The sequence below is a fragment of the Onychostruthus taczanowskii genome, unplaced genomic scaffold (assembly GCF_017590055.1).
Source record: "Onychostruthus taczanowskii isolate IOZ18803 unplaced genomic scaffold, ASM1759005v1 scaffold74, whole genome shotgun sequence".
Classification (NCBI taxonomy): domain Eukaryota; kingdom Metazoa; phylum Chordata; class Aves; order Passeriformes; family Passeridae; genus Onychostruthus; species Onychostruthus taczanowskii.
This window is the reverse complement of record NW_024505229.1, coordinates 84086-104230: the sequence shown is the minus strand read 5'-3', so window position 1 is coordinate 104230 and position 20145 is coordinate 84086. Positions and strand designations below refer to the sequence as shown.

General features: G+C 59.2%; 1 protein-coding gene across 1 annotated transcript; it reads right to left on the bottom strand.

Annotated features, from left to right (window-relative positions):
- Positions 1–12639: 12639 nt before the first annotated feature.
- OPTC (opticin) lies at positions 12640–19170 on the bottom strand. Its single transcript, XM_041422715.1, has 7 exons — positions 19156–19170; positions 17495–17755; positions 17041–17179; positions 15301–15459; positions 13960–14162; positions 13354–13449; positions 12640–12810 (listed from the first exon to the last, which is right to left on the bottom strand). Exons 2-7 carry the CDS (start codon positions 17714–17716, stop codon positions 12640–12642), a joined length of 990 nt encoding a protein of 329 aa, XP_041278649.1. The 5' UTR covers positions 17717–17755; positions 19156–19170.
- Between the last annotated feature and the right edge of the window lie 975 nt (positions 19171–20145).

Genomic DNA, 20145 nt, shown 5'->3' with positions numbered 1-20145 from the left:
ACCCGTGCCAAAGTCCCTGTACCTGGCCGGGGGACAGCTGGTGGCTTCCAGCGGAAAGTTGGCTTTGGGACAAACGGGATTTGGGCATTTTTTTCCCGGCTCTGGCGGTGCTGCGGAGCCGCTGCTCGTGGGCGCTGGCAGCCCCAGGGGCTGTCGCTTGGCGTGACACAGCTCCGGTGTCCCCGCTCGCCCCGGCCCCGTGTCCCCGCCTGCCCGCTCCTTGTCACCGCGGCCGAGCCCCGAGGGAGCCGGGGCTGGAACTGGCGGCTCCGATTCCTCTGCAGCTACCAGGAGCTTTTAAGGCAGCAGGATCCCATTTTCCCCCCAATTTTCCCGGGATTTTTCCCTTTGCAAACCTGGGGAAGGACAGGGAATATTCCCCATCCTGTGGCACCGCCCTCAGAGCAAACTCAGGAGGAGCTCAACCTTTCCCCAAACCTCCTTAAATCCATCTCAGCACTCCCGTGCCTCAGTTTCCCACCCCCGCAGGCTGCACGAGGCTCGGGGCACCCGCTGAGCCCGAAAGCTCTGGGTGCTATAATTAGGATTTAGGGAAGTGAGAGTCTTTCTGTGCCTCAGCATTTTCATTTTCCCTCAGCGTGGAAAGAAATAACACCCCCCACACAGCCAGACCCCCCAGGAAATCACGGCTGAAATCATCTGGGTGAAGCTCAGGGTCATTCCCGGGGGTTTGGAGCAGCTTCCAGAAGGTCAAGGAGGCTCTCGGGGCTGTTTTTGCAGCAGTTTGACCATAATTGGGCTGGTTTGGGGAGACACAAACCCTGGCCTCCCGACGTTTTGCCGGGTCGTGGCGAGGGTCCCAAAAAACCGTGAGGATTTTGCTACCAAGGCGATCTCAAATCGAGATATTTAGGGGGAAAAAATTAGGGAAAAGTTAGGCAAAACCACCGCTGTGAAGTGAGGGAGGGGCAGAGCTGCGTTCTGGGCTAATGGCTGGTGAAAATACATTAAAAACTGGAGCAAAGCAGAGCCTGGAAGGCAGATCAATGCAAACAGCACGAGAAACTGGGACGCGGCTCCTAAGCCGGAGTGTTTATGGCTGGATGGCGGCGGGGCCGCCGTGACTCACGCTGGGCTCGGAACCGATCCCGGCTCTCCCGGGGACTGGTGCCGCTCCAGGCTGCGTGCTCAGAGCCCGGCATGGGCCCGGCGACAGCTCCCCGCTCCTCGAGGGGACAGATTTCTGCGTGAGGCAGCGCCGTCCTCACAAAGTTGTGTTTTCTCAGTGATACTCAGGTTTTCCAGCCGGGCTGGGGGGTCAGGAAATTCCCTCTGGGGCAGGCGGGCTCTGCAGGCCGGCCCTGGATCCTCCCTAGGAGGGATTTTCGCGGCTCCTGCCCGCCTGAGGAGGGTGAGGATAACCCTGGAGAGGGAGAAATCCCCTAAAGATGCCCTCGAGCCCTGAGGCAGCACCTGGGCAGGTGGATGAGGGCAGTGAGAGGGATAAATGCGGGGAAATCCGTGGATAACGGGCACAGCTGGGCACGGGCACGCAGGAGAGGATGGATGTGGAGGGTGCCAGGGCAGCAGGACGGGCAGAAGGTGCCAAGGTCCCCGAAGAGCCGATGATAATGATAATTGTCACATACAATGATCATTGCGACTATGATAATTGTCATCGTATCCATGATGAACGGTAATCATGAATTGGGATCATTAACAAGCTCCGGGGCTCGCTCAGCCAGCAAGGTCGGTGCAGCCCTTCCCGCTGCCTCCGCTGGCCCGGGGCCACTGCCAGCCCCGGGGCCACGGCGACATTAACCGGCTTTGTCACCAGCGGCTCGCAGTGACACGGAGCAGCTCGGAGCGCTCCCGGAGCCCGGCCGGGGGTGGCGGCGCCGGGATCCGGCCGAGGCACCCGGGGCAGGTTTCCAGCGGCGCTCCCTGCCCCGCTGGAGTGTCACCCGCGTGTCCCTGCAGGAGATCCCGCTGGGAATGCGGCTTTAAGGACATCCTTTCCCAATTCCTGCTTCCCTGGAGCTGCGGGGCTCGCCCAGCCCGGCTGTGGCCGTGCCCTGAGCGAGGAGCAGCCAGGCTGGCACAGGATCTGTCCCAAAACTCCGCTTCAGAGCCCAGAGTGATCCCGGGGATTTCTCTTCCCTTTCCTCCATTCCATTTCCCTCTGTGGCTGCTCCTCCTGGGATCCCTGAGAGAAAGGGAAACACCCACCCATCACCCCCCTGCTCCAACGGGACCCCCCAGTTCTCCCCCGCGGCCCGGAGCCCCCCAAATCCAGCCTCTTGTGCCTCTCGGGGGAACTTGGCAGCTCCTCCCGGATTAATCCCGCTCCCCGCCACGGGCCAAGGGCTCCGACAGGAATAAACACATCCCAAATGCCTTTCCATAAGGGGAGCGAACCTGCTGGCCGAGGTGCCGCTCTCCCGGCTCCTTTCCAGCCCGGCGGTCACCGCGGGCCAGCAGGGAAAGGCTCCGGCACAGCCCGGGTTTGGGGATGTCCCCAAAGCCACCCCCGGGCAGCACCTCCAGTCCCCACCCCAACGCGGAAGGACACAATGTAAGAGGCCGTGAATTAATGAATGAGTGTTAATTAGCGATAAGGGGGGGTGGGGGCTGGCTGTGCCCCCCCCCGAAGGGCAGCGCTGCCCGGGGACCGGGGGTGGCCGCGCCCCTCGCGGGTGCCACCGCGGGTCGCGGGTGCCACCTCACCCACCAGCAGGGATTCCCCTGCTCCCAGCAGCTTTTCCCATTCCCGTCTGTTTTCCCATCCTGCCGCGGAGATGGTTCCTTATATAAATCCTGCTAAGTAGGGCGGCCTTTTCTATCCCCTGCTGCCATCGCTGCTGTCGCTGCTGGTGGCCCCGGGTCACCGCGCTGTCCCCTCTGCCCGCCTGGCAGCCGAGGGTGAGGCTGGGCTGCCCTGGTGCCCATTCTCATGCCAGGTTTTTGGGGTGGCAGTGGGGACAGGCTGGATTTGGGGGGGCAGGGGGGACAGGCTGGATTTGGGGTGGCAGGGGGGACAGGCTGGATTTGGGGTGGCAGGGGGGACAGGCTGGATTTGGGGTGGCAGGGGGGACAGGCTGGATTTGGGGTGGCAGGGGGGACAGGCTGGATTTGGGGTGGCAGGGGGGACAGGCTGGATTTGGGGTGGCAGGGGGGACAGGCTGGATTTGGGGTGGCAGTGGGGACTGGCTGGATTTGGGGTCACAGTGGGGACAGGCTGGTTTTGGGGTCACTCCCAGCCTGATCACCAGTTCATCCAGCAGGGCCCTGCAGGGCCCTGGGATGGCTTTGGGGCAGGAATTTGGGATTGGGAATTTGATGGAGTGGCTGAGCCCGTGCTGTGCCCTCCCCAGGGAGGACAGACAGAGCAGGTGGGGACACTGAGCAGGACTTGGTGGCTCTGCTGGCTCCCAGCTGGAACCAAACCCTGAGCACTTGGACCAAAATCCCATTTTCCAGCCCCAGTCTGGCTGTGGGACCAGGGAGCTCCCGGGGCTCTGTTGGGATGCTGATCCATTGGGATCCTGATCCCAAACTGCTGCCACAGGGCTGCTCCTGCTCGGGGCTCCTCCATCCTGAGGGAAGCAGCCAGGAGGAATCAAACCCTGGCTGAGCTGGAGCAGCAGCAGTTAAACCCAAATGATTAATCACAAACAGAGAGCAGCCATAAAACTTCCCAGCAAAAGCAGGGAGAGCTGGAGAGGCTCCGGAGCAGGGCTGGGCTTCCAGCAGGATTTGGGATTTCTCCTGGGTTCCCTTTTGGATTGGGACAAGGATGAGCTTTGGCTGGAGGTGCCTCCTTGGATGGATTTTCCTCCAGGACAACCAGGGCTGCTCTCCTTGGGCTGGGAACGGGTTAAAACCAGGTCCAGGATTTCCCCAGGGCCTGGAATCCACCTTGGAATGTCTTTGGGATCCTCTTCCACGCCAAAACTGCTCCTCAGAACCCAGGGGAGCATCCAGGGCTTCATCCTGGTGCTGCACCGGGATTGTCCCCAGAAAGGGACAGGGGGGGACTGCAGAGGAGCAACCAGCGACCCCGAGCGGGGGCACAGCCCCTGGAATTCCGCGCTGGATCGCCGCACGGCAGCGTGGAGCAGAGCGCGGGGCTCTCCCGCTCCTCGGGATGGGTTTAGGTTGGAATTTTCCCGGCGCGTTCGGATGGTTTTGTGTCCCTGAACGCGCGTGGGAGTGGCGGCAGCAGAGCCTGAGCTTCCCACGGGGCTGTTCCTGCATTCCCAGCGCATCCCAGGCTCCGATCCCACCGCATCCCACAGTTCTGATCCCACCGCATTCCCACCGCATCCCACAGTTCTGATCCCACCGCATCCCACAGTTCTGATCCCACCGCAGCCCACGGGGCTGTTCCCGCATTCCCAGCACATCCCACAGCTCCGATCCCAGCGCATCCCGCGGCTCTGATCTTTCATTCCCAGTGCTGTTCCCTCATTCCCAGCGCATCCCATGGTGCTGTTCCCTCACTCCCAGCACATCCCACAGCTCCGATCCCACCGCATTCCCCCCGCGCCGCTCCCGCCCGCGGCCGGGACCACAAAACTTTCTTCCCTTTGAGGAAAGGAAAGCCGAGGACCAGCGCGGCTCTCCCGTTGCCACGGCAACCCGCAAACATCCATCGGGAAATCGCCCGGGGCCCGCATCCTGCTCTCCCGGGCCGCGTTTTCCCTGCCCCATCCCTTCCTGGACATCCCGGGGTGTCAAATCCTGGTGGGAACTCCAGGAGAGGCCAAGGAATGTCCCCAACGCCCTGCAGTCCCCGGGAGAGCCGGGAAAGGCTCCTGGGGGACAGGGATGCTGTTTCCATTCCCATTTTTATGATGTCCATCCCCCCTCTCTCCGCAGAACCTGGAGGCATTACCGTGCTGGGAATGAAAATCCATTTCCAACACTTGATTATTCTTGTTAACAATAATTTTAAAATTTGGCTGGAAAAGGCGTTGCTGACCTTGGCACAAAGAGTGCGCAGGGACTCGGCACTGGGTGGGGAAAATGGGATTTTTGGCCTCATCCCAAATCATTAATCCCAGGAAATGCCCTGTGACTCGGGGCAGCGCTGATTTATTAATGCAGGCTCCCATCGCTGCCATCCTGGGCCAAATCCTGGAATCATCCCAGGCACGGCTGCCCTGGCTGAGGGAGCTGCTGCGGGGCCGGGCTGGGGCTGGGGGGCCAGGGGGTGTGGGATGTGGGGCTGGGGGAGGTGGGTGCTGCAGGATTTGGGTGCCAAGGGATGCAGGAATTGTTGGGATGTGGGTGCTGAGGGATTTGGGTTCTGAAGGATTTGGGTTCTGCAGGATTTGGGTTCTGCAGGATGTGGATCCTGTGGGATTTGGGTGCCAAGGGATGCAGGAATTTTTGGGATGTGGGTGCTGAGGGATTTGGGTTCTGCAGGATTTGGGTTCTGCACGATGGGATCCTGTGGGATTTGGGTGCTGCAGGATTTGGGTTCTGCACAACGTGGGTGCTGCAGGATTTGGGCTCTGTAGGATTTGGGTGCCAAGGGATGCAGGAATTGTTGGGATGTGGATGCTGAGGGATTTGGGTGCTGCAGGATTTGGGTTTTGCAGGACTTGGATCCTGTGGGATGTGGATTCTGTGGGATTTGGGTTCTGCAGAATGTTGATCCTCTGGGACTTGAGTACTGCAGGATTTGGATCCTGCAGTATTTGAGTTCTCTAGTATTTGGGCTCTGCAGGATTTGGGCTCTGCAGGATTTGGGTTCTGCAGGATATGGATCCTGTGGGCTCTGCAGGATTTGGGCTCTGCAGCATTTGGGTTCTGCAGGATTTGGGTGCCACAGGACACAGTGCTGTGGGCACTGGCGAGTCCAGTGGATAATCACCTCCCACCTGGATCCAAGGATAACATTTCCTTGTGGATTTGGACCATTCCACAGCAGAAAAACCCGTGTGGGGTGAGCAGTGCAGCACAGCACCCCAAAAACGCAGAACCACCTGGAAAACCCTCACCCCTTCCCATATTCCCTCCATCCCTGCAAGGAATCCTCAGCATTCCCTCGGTTCTCCTCCTCCCCCTCTCATCCCACCACCTTTATCCCACAATTTTTCCCAAATGGGAAACTCAGCACCTCCTTTTCCCTTCTCCTGTCCTGCTCTTTTCCACGATCCCGCTCCTTGAAAGCGAAATAAACCCCATTTATCACCCTAACGATTTTCATTTCCCGGCTCTCCGCTGATTTATGGAGCTGCTTCCCGGAGCTGCTGAAAGTTCAGGGATGGGCTGGGGGTGGCGAGGGACACACGGGGACACCGTGGGCTCCTGCTGAGTCCCGTGGCAGCACGAGCTGGGAAAAGGCTCAAAATAACCCGGAGGGGGTGACAGGGAAGGGACATTTCACCATCCCACAGCATGGAATCGACCCCGGAGCGGTGTGGAAGTGGGAAAATCAAAAAAATCACGGGATGTGGAGCAGCTGGTGGCACCCAGCCTGTCCCCTGCAGCTGGCGGTGTCACCCGGCCCCGCTGGCGCTCGGGGTGAGGGTGACAAAGCCCCCTCAAAAATCGGAGGGGTTTGAGGCCGTAAATCCAAGGAATGTCACCCTGTCCTGGGTGTCCCCAGCACGGGCAGAGGGAACGTGGGGCTTAAAAACCAGCGGGGTTTGGGTGTGGGGATCCCAGACCCCATCCCACAGCACTGGGAACCTTGGGAAAAGCCCCTTTGGAGACACTTCCCAATCCAGATCCTGCCCAGCATCCCCATCCTCAGCCAGTCCAGGCTGCCTGGATGTTTATTTTCACCTGCATTCATTTGCCCACATCTCCCTCTTTCTCCTTATTTTATTCCCTTTCTGTTCTTATTTTATTCTTCTTTTTTCCCTTATTTTATTCCCTTTCCCCCCTTATTCTATTAATCCTTTTTCCATTATTTTATTCTCCTTTTTTCATAATTTCCCCCCCTTTTTTCCTTATTGTATTGCTCTTTTTTTCCCCTTATTTTTCCCCCTTTTTTCCTTATTTTATTTCTATTTTTTCCTTATTTTTCCCCCTCTTTGTCCCAAGTCCCGGCTCCATTCCAGGAGTTCCAGAATTCAGAAACAATTTGCTCCACGTGCCACTTTCCTGAAGGGATCGAAGGCATCTCCCAGGAACTTCCCGTGTCACCAGGGAGGGTCCAGGAGAGGGAGGAGCCGTGGGGACGGCGACAGCAGTGCCACCAGCTGCCACCCCTGGGTCACACACCCCAGGGGGAAAAATCAATGTCCGATGGAAATTCCTCTGGGATGTGGGAAGTCAAATTCCCCCACCCTGCTCTGGGTGCACAAATGAATACCCCCCGCAAAATAATCCAGCAAAAGGGGGAATTTCCCCCAAAACCTCGCAGTTAATTTCATCCCAACGAGCAGGGCCAGCAAAAAACAGCTGGAAGCACCAGGGGATGGAAATCATTTTAGTCGGGAATAATTTTAGTCGGGAATAAGGAGCAGCAATTTGGGCTGAGCCTGCTCTGCATTCCCACGGTTTTCCCTGTGGGGAAGCTTTTCCCGAGCCCTGGAGAACTCGGGTTTCTGCTCGGCTCAGCCGGGTCCTTTCCCTGCAATCCTCCAGCTCCAGCATTTCTCTGATCATAAATTAGCGATCCTCGCACTCGGCTCCCTCGGAGCTGTTTCTCTCTTCCCCCTCTCCAGGTTTTCCACATCCCACAGCGAGGGAAGATCCAGGCTCGGCGTGGTTATTTTAAAATCAATCAATCAGAGCTCCCCCTCCTCCCGTCCTCATCCTCGGCTCCCCGGCTGCTGCCCCCCCAAACCCCTCCCCAGCACAGCATCCCCCCCAAATCCCGCTTGGAAGAGCTCGGATTTAGGTCAAATTTTTTTAAAAACCGACAAACAAAAATGGGGGGACCCTGAATTGCCAGTGGGGGAGAGCCTCGTGCCCATCAGGGTGCTGGATGAGGTCCTTGGAAAAGCCGGGATTGAGGTGTGGAAGAGCCGCTCCCGCTGGAGTTTTCCTCCATTCCGTCCCTTTTCCATGCCCAGATGGGAGATGATCCCCTGGGAATGGGGCTGGAGGGAATTTTCCCTTCTCCAGGACCCCCCAGGGTGGGATCCAGGAGCCTTTGGGTTGGGAGCAGCAGCAGGGTGGGAGAACATTCCCTGTTTTGGGGAGCCACGCTGCTGTCACCCCCCAAGGAGGTGACACTGCCACTCCTGGCTGCCACCGCCTCCCCCTACTGGGCATCCCCCATCCCACCCCAGCACCCCAAACCCCTTCCCCCAAACGCAGACCCCTCAGAGCCGGGTTCATCCCGGGCCCGCATTCCCGGCAATTCACGCTTCCCATCCCGGAGCTCTTCCCAGGCTTTGTCAGGGCTCCTGTTGACAGGACCTAACGCGTGCCTGCTAAAAATAGCGGTGTGGCAATCACATCTCCCACCCCGAGCCGCTCAGGGCACGGGATCCCGATCCCAGAGAAAGCCAGGAAAGCCCCGGGATGCTGCAGGAACCCCCAGTCCCTGGGGAGTGCTGCAGGGAGGGGGCTGAGCAGGAGAAATCTGAATTTCTGAGTTTCTACGGATTATTTTTATACAGTTCGAGGGGGAGGGGGATGTGGAAAAAAACAAGGAATGTGTTTGCTGTGTTTTGATGCGGTTTTCCCTCCTCTTTTTTTTTTTTTTTTTTGTTTGTTTTTTGTTTGTTTTTGTTTTGGTTTTTTTTTTGTTGTTTTTCCAGAGGTGGAGGGGAAAATGGGGAGAAGAAAAGCTCAGGCTGCTCCCCCCATCCCGTTCCCATTCCCATTGTTGAGTTTCCCTGGAGGGACCCCAGAGCTGTCCACACCTCAGGGATAATTCATGGGTGTCCCTTTCATCCCCTGCTCCCATCTAATCAATCCCAGAGCTGGGATATTCTGGAAAAAAAAAAGTGGGGGGGGAGGGATCTGCAATTAGAGCAGCACCATTAATAATGAAAATAATCTGTTAATCCCGGGGGGAATTAATGACTCCAGCAATGGCCCCATTGGGATTGGGGCAGGAAAATGAGGTTTTGGTCATTCTGGGGGATTTTCCCAGCTTTTCTAGGGCCCGCGAGGCTGAGAAGTTCCATGTCCTTCCCTGGTTGCCGTTTCACATCCCTGAGCTGCAAGGGGACACCAGGGGACAGCTCTGTCCCCAGGTGGTGGCCAAGGGACACCGGGCTGCTCCCAGTGGGGGGAAAAGGAGGGGAAATTTGGGCGAGGAGCAGGGAGAGGGAACTGGGAATGGGGAGCTGGAGGTGGAAACTGCTGAAGGGATGGAGGGAACTGCTGGGCACACACGGGGTCCCCAGGGGTGTCACACGCTGTCCCCAGGGATGTCACACAGAGTCCCCAGGGATGTCACCCGCTGTCCCCCAGGGGTGTCACACTCTGTGCCCCAGGGGTGTCACATGCTGTCCCCAGGGATGTTACACAGAGTCTCTCTGGATGTCACCCGCTGTCCCCCAGGGATGTCACACGCTGTGTCCCCAGGGATGTCATACAGAGCTCCCAAGGATGTCACGCACAGTCCCCCAGGGGTGTCACACAGAGTCTCTCTGGATGTCACCCGCTGTCCCCCAGGGATGTCACACAGAGTCCCCAGGGATGTCACACGCTGTGTCCCCAGGGATGTCACCTGCTGTCCCCTAGGGATGTCACACTCTGTGCCCCAGGGATGTCGCACGCTGTCCCCAGGGGTGTCATTCAGAGCTCCCAGGGATGTCACCCACTGTCCCCCAGGGATGTCACACAGAACCCCCAGGGATGTCACGCACAGCCCCCCAGGGGTGTCACACAGAGTCCCCAGAGGTGTCACCCGCAGTCCCTGTGTCCCCAGGGATGTCACCTGCTGTCCCCTAGGGATGTTATACAGAGCTCCCAAGGATGTCACCCGCTGTCCCCCAGGGATGTCACACAGAGTCCTTCAGGGATGTCACACACTGTCCCTCAGGTATGTCACCCACAGTCCCTGTGTGTCCCAGCTCCTCCCGCAGGGGCAAAGAAGGAGCGGGTCCCGCTCTCCAGGGACATTTGGAGAATTCCCCAAATTCTGTCTCTGTTCTGGGGCTGGGAGCGGAGCGGGGAGGGCAGGACGGAGGAGGAGGAGGAGGAGGAGAGGGGGCGGGGGCCATCTGGAGCAGCCGCAGGATGCTGAGCTGGCGGGGGCTCGGGAGCGCTGCGAGCCGGCGCTGCCAGAGCCGAGCGATCAATAAGTGACAGCCCAGCCCCGCCGAGGGAAGGTGACCTTGAGCGGCACAGCGACAAGGGAGGAGGGAGGCAGAGCCAGGAATCCGCATGGAAACGCTCCCCGGGCGAGGCAGCAGGGATGGAGGGGAGGACAGGGATGCGGAGCCCCGATGGCAGCCCCGGGGAGGGCTCTGTGCCCTCCTGGCTGCTCCAGGACAGGATCCCGGCGCTCGAGCAGCGCCTGGGGACAGTCCCTGCCCTGGGGACAGTCGCGAGTGGCAGGAGGGGGATGGCTGTTCCCAGCGAGGACACGAGGGCGCGATCAATAACTGCTCCAATAATCAATAAGCGAGGCTACAACAGCCCCAGCTCGGCCCCTCCAGGTCCCTCCTCCCCGGGGGTGACAGGGACACAAAAGTCACCCAAGGCTGAACCCCAACTCTGCCCCAGCAGAGCCCCCCAGGGCCCCTCGCTGCTCTCGGAAATTTGGGATTTCTGTAAATCCTGGAGTCACCCTCGCGCTGCCCTCACCCTGCTGCCGCAGCCCAGCCCCTGCAGCTCCTCTGAGCCCTTCCCCGGATCATTCCCGGGCTGTTCCCGGTCCCGGCGGGCATTCCCGGAGACCCGAAGGTTCCAGGAGGGAGAGAGGGCTCCGAAGGGAAGGTCCGACATTCCCGGCGCTGCCTTTGCCCTCTAGCGGGACCAAGGCGAAGGAGCCGCTGGGGAAATTCGGCCGATTCCCTCCTGCTGGAGCCTGATTTGCAGAAATCCCAACATTTCCAAAAGAAATGAGCAGCTCTGGGGGGGATTTGCCGCAGGAGAGTTGAGATTTAGGAGCCTTGGGTGACTTTGGGGTCCCCTCAGCCCCGGGGACAGGATGGGACAGGGGGGGTCCCACCTTTTCCAGAGCTCTGGAGGGGCAGAGGCGGGGCTGGATTTGAGGAGGGGGCGCTGGGGGCTGCATCCCATGGGATCAGCGGGATAAAGGCTGGTGGGAAGGTGTTGGAAGGGTGGGTGTGATGGAGGATGATGAGGGGGCAGCAGATCCGTAGGCTGAAGGGTGACACAACAGCAGCGGCAGCAGGTCCTGGAATTCTGGATAAAACAACTCCAAATTCCCATTTCCCAAGGATTTTGGGTCAACAATCCACGCCTGGGCTGGGTTTTGCACGGAAAAGGGGCGAGAGGAGGTGCCCACACCGTGCCAGCGCCGCGGGCGCCGCGTCCCCGCGGATGAGGAGCCGGATCCTCTTGGCAGGTTTTCTCCAGCCGCCTTCGGATGCCTCCCCGGGCTCCAAGGATGTGGGCTGAGCTCCGTGGTTTCAGTTCAGGGCTCTGGATTCTCCAGGGATGTGTCATCCCCCTCGCGGTGTTCCTTACATGTGGATAAAAATATGAGGGATGAATCCACGGCGTTGAAAATATCCCACAGGGCTGGGCGGCTCCCGTGGCCGCGGGGAGCCGGGATGAGCCCGGAGGTGCCAGCTCCAGCCCGGGGATCTGCTCCTGGTGGGGCTGGGGGGATCGGGGGTCTCCAGGGTTCTCTGCAGCTCCAAATCCATGGGTTCCCTCCCAAATCCATGGATGCCATCCCAAATCCATGGATACCATCCCAAATACATTTATACCATCCCAAATCCATGGGTGCCATCCCAAATTCAGGGGTACCTTCCCAAATCCATAGATGCCCTCCCAAATCCATGGATACACTCCCAAATCAATTTATACAATCCAAAATCCATGGATACCATCCCAATTTCAGGGGTACCTTCCCAAATCCAGGGATACCCTCCCAAATCCATTTATACAATCCAAAATCCATGGATACCATCCCAAATCCATGGATACCATCCCAAAACCAGGGATACCCTCCCAAATCCAGGGGTGCTGGAGATCCCACCCAGTTCCAGGGCAGCTCCCAGTCCCTGTTTCCGGGACTGCAGCGGGATGAGGGGATGGAAGATTCCAGTTGCCCTGTGCGGGCATTTTCAGCTTTACCCTCTTTGGGAGCTCATGGGGATGGTCCAGCTGTGCCCAGGTCACACCTGGATGTGCCACACCCCCCTGGAGCTGCACAGCTGGACCTGGGGACAGATCACACCTGAGGTCTCGAAGTGTCACCTCCCTGGGGCTGCTGGTCCCTGGCCAGGACACCCTGACCAGGATCTCGGGATCTCCCTGGAGGGAATGGAGGAAGAAACGGGGCACAGGGAAATCCCATCTTTGCAAATCCAAGGCAAGCTGCTGGGCTGGGGCTGGGTGAGGGCTCCCAGCTGCTCTCGCTGCCAAGAACAAGGCTTTGAACGCATTTTCAAATCTTTATTTTATTTTATTTTTATTTTATCTGTTTGCCCCAGCACCGAGCTCACCCCGGTGTGAAACACTCCTACTTTAATCACATTTTCAGTGGAGCAGCCGGGTCTGAGCGCTCTGGGACGGGATCTGGGAACACTTTCCTGCGTTTGCAGCTCCGGGGGCTCAGGAGAAGCGGCCGGTGGGCAGGCGGGGCAGGCAGAAGAAGGCGTTGGGGAAGAGGCTCAGGTTGATGGGGTTCCCGTCCAGGCGGATGTCCTCGAGCGCCCGGCGGATCTGGCCCTGCTCCTGGCTGTCACAGAACGTGTCCTCGTGCATCGTCTGGATCTTGTTGTTCTGGGGGAATCGACACGGGCGGAGACGAGTCACAGGGAGCGGGAGAGGAGGAGGAGGAGGAAGACCAGGATCAGGATCAGGACCAGGACCAGGGCCAGAGCCAGGGCCACGACCAGGGCCAGGAAAAGGACCAGGATGAGGACCAGGACCAGGAAAAGGACCAGGAAGAGAACCAGGAAAAGGACAAGTACCAGGTCAAGGCCAGGACCAGGACTAGGACAAGAAAAAGGACCAGGACCAAGACAATGAAGAGGAAGGAGGAGGAGGAGGGGGAGGAAGAGGTGGGATGTGCTAAAGTCAAGTAAACCTCATCCCACCTGGAGGTGCAGGGAAAGGGACAAATCTGAGTCAAAGGGATGAGGGGAGGACCAAGCCCAGGCCTAGGCCCAGGATAAGGGGGACCAGGATCAGGACAAGGGCAAGGACAAGGAAGAAGAGGATGAGGAAGAGGAGGAAAAAGAGGAGGGTGAGGAGGAAGAGGAGGGTGAAAGGGAAGGGGAGGAGAGCTGTGCTAGGCTCAGGTGCAGGCCAACCCCATCCCACCTGGAGGTGCAGGGAGCGCAGGCTCTCGGGAAGGGGCACTGGGATAAAATCCAGCTGGTTATCGGAGAGATGGAGGAACTGCAGCTGCTTCAGGTCCTGCAGGGAGAGGGAAGAGGTGAACCCCAACAGGGATGAACCCCTAGAGATGAACCCCCTAGTGATGAACCAATGAACCCCCTAGTGATGAACCCCCTTAGAGATGGAACCTTAGAGATCAACCCCCTAAAGATGAGCCCCTTAAAGATGAACCCCCAAGAGATGAACCCCAATAGAGATGAACAAATGAACCTCCTAAAGATGAACCCCCAAGAGATCAACCCCCAAGAGAACAACCCCCAAGAGTTGAACCTTCTAAAGATGAACCCCCAAGAGCTGAACCTTCTAAAGATGAACCCTCAAGAGATGAACCCCCAAGAGTTGAACCCCCTAAAGATGAACCCCCAAGAGCTGAACCTTCTAAAGATGAACCCCCAAGGGTTGAACCCCCAAGAGATGAACCCCCAAGAGCTGAACCTCCTAAGATGACCCCCCTGGAGCTGCCCCCTCGTCCCGCCCCTCCGCACCCCCTGTCCCCCCGGGGCTGGCACCCCCAGCCGCGGGACGCACGCGGAAGGCCTCGGGGCGCAGCCCGGCGCTGGCGATGCGGTTGAGGCGCGCGTCCAGGCGGACGATGCTGCGGGGCAGCTCGGGCAGCGCCGTCAGGCGGTTCTCGGGCAGCAGCAGCTCCTGCAGGCTGGGCAGCCGCCGGAACGCGTCCGCGTCCGCCCACGAGATGGAATTGCTGCTCAGGTCGATGCGCTTCAGCTTCTCTGAGGGCAGGAGGAGAACAGGGACAAAGCCAGGGCGGTTTATTCCCCTCATTCCCCATCCAAATCCTGCATTTCCCCATCCAAATCCTGGTTTTTCCCTTGTCGCAGTGATGATTTTTATGCATTTTTTGTATATTCGTTCACTTTGTTGAGTGCTGTTTTACGGCTCCTTAGCTAGCTCTGGTGCTTTTGCCGCCCTTTCTCTCAGATTCTAGAACAATCAGCTGACCTTCCAAACACATTCCTGGAATGTCTGGTGTTATTCCAAGGAGGGGACCGACAGTAAGAAGTGGGGCAGAGTGGGGCTGATGCAGGGGTGGAACAACTGAACCTCCTATTGGACACACCAATTAAATATCCCAATTAATTAACCTTATAAAACTGTCAAAATCCTAATATACCTGTTAAATATCCCGATTAATTAACCCTATAAAACTGTCAAAATCCAAATATACCTGTTAAATATCCCAATTAATTAACCCAATAAAACTGCAAAATTCAATTCCTGGTATGCCCATCACTGCCAGGATAAAATTCTGATTTTTTTACTTTTCAACTTATTCTTCTTAAGAGTAATCAGGGATTTGTCTCTCCAAACAAGCTGTGGGTCTGCTGGTAGATAAAACCAGCACTAGGAGATAAAAGAAACAATGGGAAGGATTCCACTGGTTGATGAACGGAAAAAGATATTTGCTTTTGCAAATAAACTTTAGGTTTGCTGATAAATGAAATTAGGCATTGAAAGATGAAAGAAACAATGGGGAAGAAAGACTCCTAAATTCCATAAGAATTAAAAATGAAAAGGGAGGGTTGTACATTAGAGGGAAATCTTTGGTATCAGGTGTTTTGGGAAATCTGAACCTCTCAAGTACCTCAGAACTGGGGAAAGAGAGAGGGAAATGAGATAAAAAGGAGGCTTCGTCTTCCAAAAATTTGAGACATCCCAGGGGAATGCCCCACGGCCTCTCCCTTTATTGGAATAAAGTCAAAGCACTCCTCTGTCTCCTTTTTGAACACAAACCTCTGATGCTCGTGGATTAATTCCCCTAACATTCTGACAAAATCCTGCTTTTTAACTTCCCGGTTCCAAGGCCGCTGTGGGGGATTTTTCTCGCGTGGGGTGGTGACCCCGACGTACCGAGGCCGCGGAAGTCGCCGGCGCGGACGGCGGCGATGCGGTTGAAGCGGGCGTAGAGGTACGCGGTGTCCGGGGGCAGCGCCGGGATCCGCTCCAGCCCGGCGTCGTCGCAGTACACGGAGGAGCCGAGGCACAGGCACAGCAGGCAGCTGGGCAGCCCTGGGGCTGCGTGGAAACAAGCCCCGACCCCGTAAAATACCCCAGAGCTGCTGGAGGGGCCCAGCCGGCTGTGGGGACAGGGATCTGTGACACACGGAGCTGTCACAGCCCCCTGACCCCATAAAATACCCCACAGCAGTGAGAGGATGTGCCCACCCTGTGGGGACAGGGATCTGTGACACACGGAGCCATCACAGCCCCCTGAACCCATAAAATACCCCACAGCAGTGAGAGAAGCCTATCCTGTTGTGGGGACAGGGATCTGTGACACACGGAGCTGTCACAGCCCCCTGACCCCATAAAATACCCCGGAGCTGCTGGAGGGGACCAGCCGGCTGTGGGGACAAGGATCTGTGACACATGGAGCTGTCACAGCCCCCTGACCCCATAAAATACCCCACAGCAGTGAGAGGATGTGCCCACCCTGCCCACACTCTGGGGACACAGAGTTTGTGACACCCGGAACTGTCACAGCTCCCTGACCCCATAAAAGTCCCCAGAATAGTGGGAGGATGTGCCCACTCCGTGAGGACACAAAGTCCATGACACCAAAACTGTCACAACCCCCCAAACCCATAAAATACCCCAGAACAGAAGGAGGAGCCCACCCGGCTGTGGGGACACAGAGTTTGTGACACCCAGAGCTGTCACAGCCCCCTGACCCCATAAAAGTCCCCAGAACAGCGGGAGGATGTGCCCACTCTGTGAGGACACAAAGTCCATGACACCAAAACTTTCACAACCCCCCAAACCCATAAAATACCCCAGAACAGAAGGAGAAGCCCACCCGGCTATGGGGACACAGAGTTTGTGACACATGGAGCTGTCACAGCCCCCTGACCCCATAAAAGACCCCAGAACAGCAGGATCTGCCCACCCTGCCATGGGGACACGGAGTTGGTGACACCCGGAGCTGTCACAGCCCCGCATCATCCAGGGAAGGGCCAGAAACTCCCAGCAAAAAAAAACCCTGTTAATAAATGAAGTGCCCAGGATCAAATCCCTCCTGCAGGACGAGGGGAGATTAAAGACCTCAAATTCAGCTTTTTACACCCAAAGCTCTCCTGGCCCCTTTAATTTTCCCCCTGGGGGAAGCAGAACTCAAGAAAATTCTTTTGAATCAAGAAAAATCTGTCCCAGCTGTCCCCAAGGCCCCAGCACAGGGGACAGGAGGGGTAAAACCGAGCCCACCCCCACACCTGATCCCCCTCCTCTCCCCCGAGGCTCCCCACCCCTTCGAGGGGGGGTTCAGAGCAGCTCAGCACCAATTTCCTTTCTCCTCCCACCTAATTTTTCCCGGCCTGGAGTGACAGAAAAGGAATAAAGATATTTATCCTCGCTGCGGGATTTTAATTGTCACTAATCTAATTGCCACCGTCGCAAAGCCTCTGCTCATTAAAGCCTCGCTGCTTTGCTGGAGTTCATTTTTTCTCAGTAATTTCTCTCTCTGCAGCCCTCCTGCCTGGCTGTGCGAGCAAACTCAACCCCAAAACCCTGCAAAGAGCTGCTGGCAGCACCAGAATTCCCGTTTTTTCCCCTCAAAACTCCACCCGTGTGACATCCCAAGGGAGCACAACTCACCCTGCCCGGGGATGGGCGCTGGGGGCACGGGGCCAGCACCGCTCGGGGGCTGCAGATTTGGGGTTCCAGCCGTGGTTTCACCCAGCTCTGGGAGGGTTTTGGGGTCCTTGGGGCGAGGAGCCAAGGTGCCAACCTCGATCTGCGAGCACAGCAGGGTGTGAGCGGGGGTGACTTGTCCCCTCCGGGGTGGGTGGCACTGACAGGGTCACAGGCCCTGGGTTGGGGTCATTAATTCCTTCTTGGGAAGCTCTCCAGGCTCTCTGAGGAACCCCCTCCTGGCCAGAGGGATGAAGGAATCCTCACATCCAAGAGCTGGCAGAGGTTTGGCTCGGGTCAAACCTTGCCCAGCCCTGGGAGAGCTGCCAGGGCTGCTCCTCCTGCGGTGCCACATCCCTCCCTGGCACCAAATCCCCGTCCTGGGATGCAGCCAGGGGCTCTCCTGTGTCCCCCTCACCTTCGGGACAAGGTCCCCGTAGTCGTAGAGCTCCTCGTAGTTGCTCAGGTCCAGGATGTCCCCGTAGTTATCCAAGGTCACGTCGTAGTTGTCCAAATCCAGGTTTTCATAGAGGGTCAGCTCAGCCTTGGGCTTCTCCACCTTCCTCCTCTCCTTGGCTGGGACAGCCCAAAGTGTCCCCAGGCACAGGCTGGCCACCCCCAGCCAGCCCAGGGGACACATCCTGCGCCCGGCCGGGGTCACCGCGCCGAGGGATGGCACCTGGAATGTCACCAAGGGCTGGGTGCGGGGCCGGGATGCGGCGGGGCCAGCCCCGGGGTGGAGGGGACAGACAGCCCAAATCCTGGGGGGACAGACAGCCCTGGGAGGGGACAGACAGCCCCAAACCCTGGGGGGACAGACAGCCCCGGGAGGGGACAAACAGCCCAAATCCTGGGGGGACAGACAGCCCCGGGAGGGGACAGACAGCCCAAATCCTGGGGGGACGGACAGGACAGACAGCCCCGGGAGGGGACAGACAGCCCCAAATCCTGGGTGGACAGACAGCCCTAGGAGGGGACAGACAGCCCCAAACCCTGGGTGGACAGACAGCCCCGGGAGGGGACAGACAGCCCCAAATCCTGGGTGGACAGACAGCCCCAGGAGGGGACAGACAGCCCCAAACCCTGGGTGGACAGACAGCCCCGGGAGGGGACAGACAGCCCCAAACCCTAAGGGGGACAGACAGCCTCCAACCCTGGGGGGGACAGACAGCCCCCAACCCCCCAACCCCACATCCCTGGGAGGGCACAAGCAGCCCCGGGGAGGACAGACAGCCCCAGCCCCGGGGAGGACAGACAGCCGCAGTCCCGGGAAGGGACAGACAGCCGCAGTCCCGGCCCTGGGGACATTCGTGACCCTTTTCAGAGCATTTCACGCTCGGCTGTGCAGGAGAGGCCCCGCGGGGCTGCCGGGGCTGCCCGGCTTTCCCAGCCCCGGGGGTGCGGAGGGGGTCGGGGGTGATGAGGGGGGTCGGGGGGTGATGAGGGGGTCACAGCTCTCGTGGCAATGGGTGGAACCGGCCACTGGCCCACCAAGCCCAGCAGTGGGGTGATGAGGGGGGTCGGGGGGTGATGAGGGGGTCACAGCTCTCGTGGCAATGGGTGGAACCGGCCACTGGCCCACCAAGCCCAGCAGTGGAGGAGAACCAGCCCCAGCAGCCCCGGGACTGCTGCTCCCCCCTTCTGCTCCCACATCCAGACTAAATCCCGGTCTAAATCTGTTTTTCCGACATCCTGGCGGGCCAGAGGCCACGGGATCCGTGTGACAGCACGGGGACATCCCCCAGCCCTGGCAGCTCCACATCCAAACCCTCCAGGGCCCATTCCCACAGGAGAATTCCCTCCCTCCAGGCTTCCCTCCCACGGGACACCCACGGCAGAGCAAGGCGAGGGTCCCGACCCCCTCCAGCCTCTCCCAATCCCAAATCCCAAATCCACCACCCAGCCCAGAGTTCTTTCACTCCACCCTGAGGATGCTGCTCCCAAATTCCGGCTGTTTTCCCCCAGATCTGCCCTTTCCCAGTGCTCCGAGCCCCCTGCAGCCCCCAAACGCTCCCATCCCCCCGCTGCCCCAGCCCGGGGGGGCTCCGGAGGAGCCAAACGAGGCCGGCACGGACGTACCCCCTGTCCTTCCTCCTCCTCCTCCTCCTCGGCGTGCAGAGCCCCGCTGGGCTGCAGGGGCTGGGAAAGGGCTGCCGGGCTTTTAAGGCACGGAGAGGAGGAGGAGGAGGAGGAAGAGGAGGAGGAGGGGGCTGCTCGGGGGTCTGGCCGAGGGGACAAGCGGCCAATCAACCCCGCGGTCCCCTGCTGGTCCTTGCATTGTCCCCAGGGCCAGGCGGCTCCGGAGGTGGCTCTGCTCCAGCAGCCCCAGCTGGGGGGGGGGGCTGAGAGGGGCGGGATTGGAGGGGAGCGAGCGGTGACATCTCCCGGGTGTCCCCACGGGCGGTGGGGACACGGCCCCGGGCGGGGGGACAGAGCCAGCGCCACCAGGAGGTGCCACCAGGCAGGGACTGCCGGCTGTGCCCGGCCCCAGGGACGCCCCAAAGCACCGGGGGGACCCCAGTGAGCAGCGCAGGGTTTGGGGGGGCTGCAGAGACCCCCCTCCCCCGGCAGCGATGGATGGGGACATTGAGCTCACCCAGCCCAATTCCCTTCCGGGGGTTGCAGCACCCCAAATCTCCACTCTCTGGGGTGGTTTTAGGGTTTTTTGGGGACAAGGAGCCGCTGTGGCTGCAGGGGGGCTCAGCACCCCAAATCTTCACACATTGAGAGGTTTTGGGTTTTTTTGGGGAGGGGGAGCCGCTGTGGGTGCAGGGGGCCTCAACACCCCAAATCTTCACTCTCTGGCGTGGTTTTGGGGTTTTTGGGGACAAGGAGCCGCTGTGGGTGCGGGGACGGGGGGAGGCTCAGCACTGCTCCCCTCATTGGGACAGGGTGTGAAACCCCCCCGTGCCCCCCTGTGTCCCCAGGGACAGAGCTCATCTCGGGGGGCCACGACCCTCCTGGCTGGGGGGGGTGTCACGGCGGGGCTGGCACACCCCGGGAGGGGCAGGGCGAGCACGGCAGCCCCCCCTGGGCAGCCTCGTGCCCACCCACCCACCCACGGCCGCG

Coding starts and splice junctions, on each gene's coding strand:
- OPTC (XM_041422715.1), bottom strand. CDS start 17,716: ATGTGTCCCCTGGGCTGGCTGGGGGTGGCCAGCCTGTGCCTGGGGACA. Junction 14,163..15,300: donor CGGCGACTTCCGCGGCCTCG/GTACGTCGGGGT, acceptor TCCTGCCCTCAG/AGAAGCTGAAGCGCATCGAC. Junction 12,811..13,353: donor TGCGCTCCCTGCACCTCCAG/GTGGGATGGGGT, acceptor CGATTCCCCCAG/AACAACAAGATCCAGACGAT.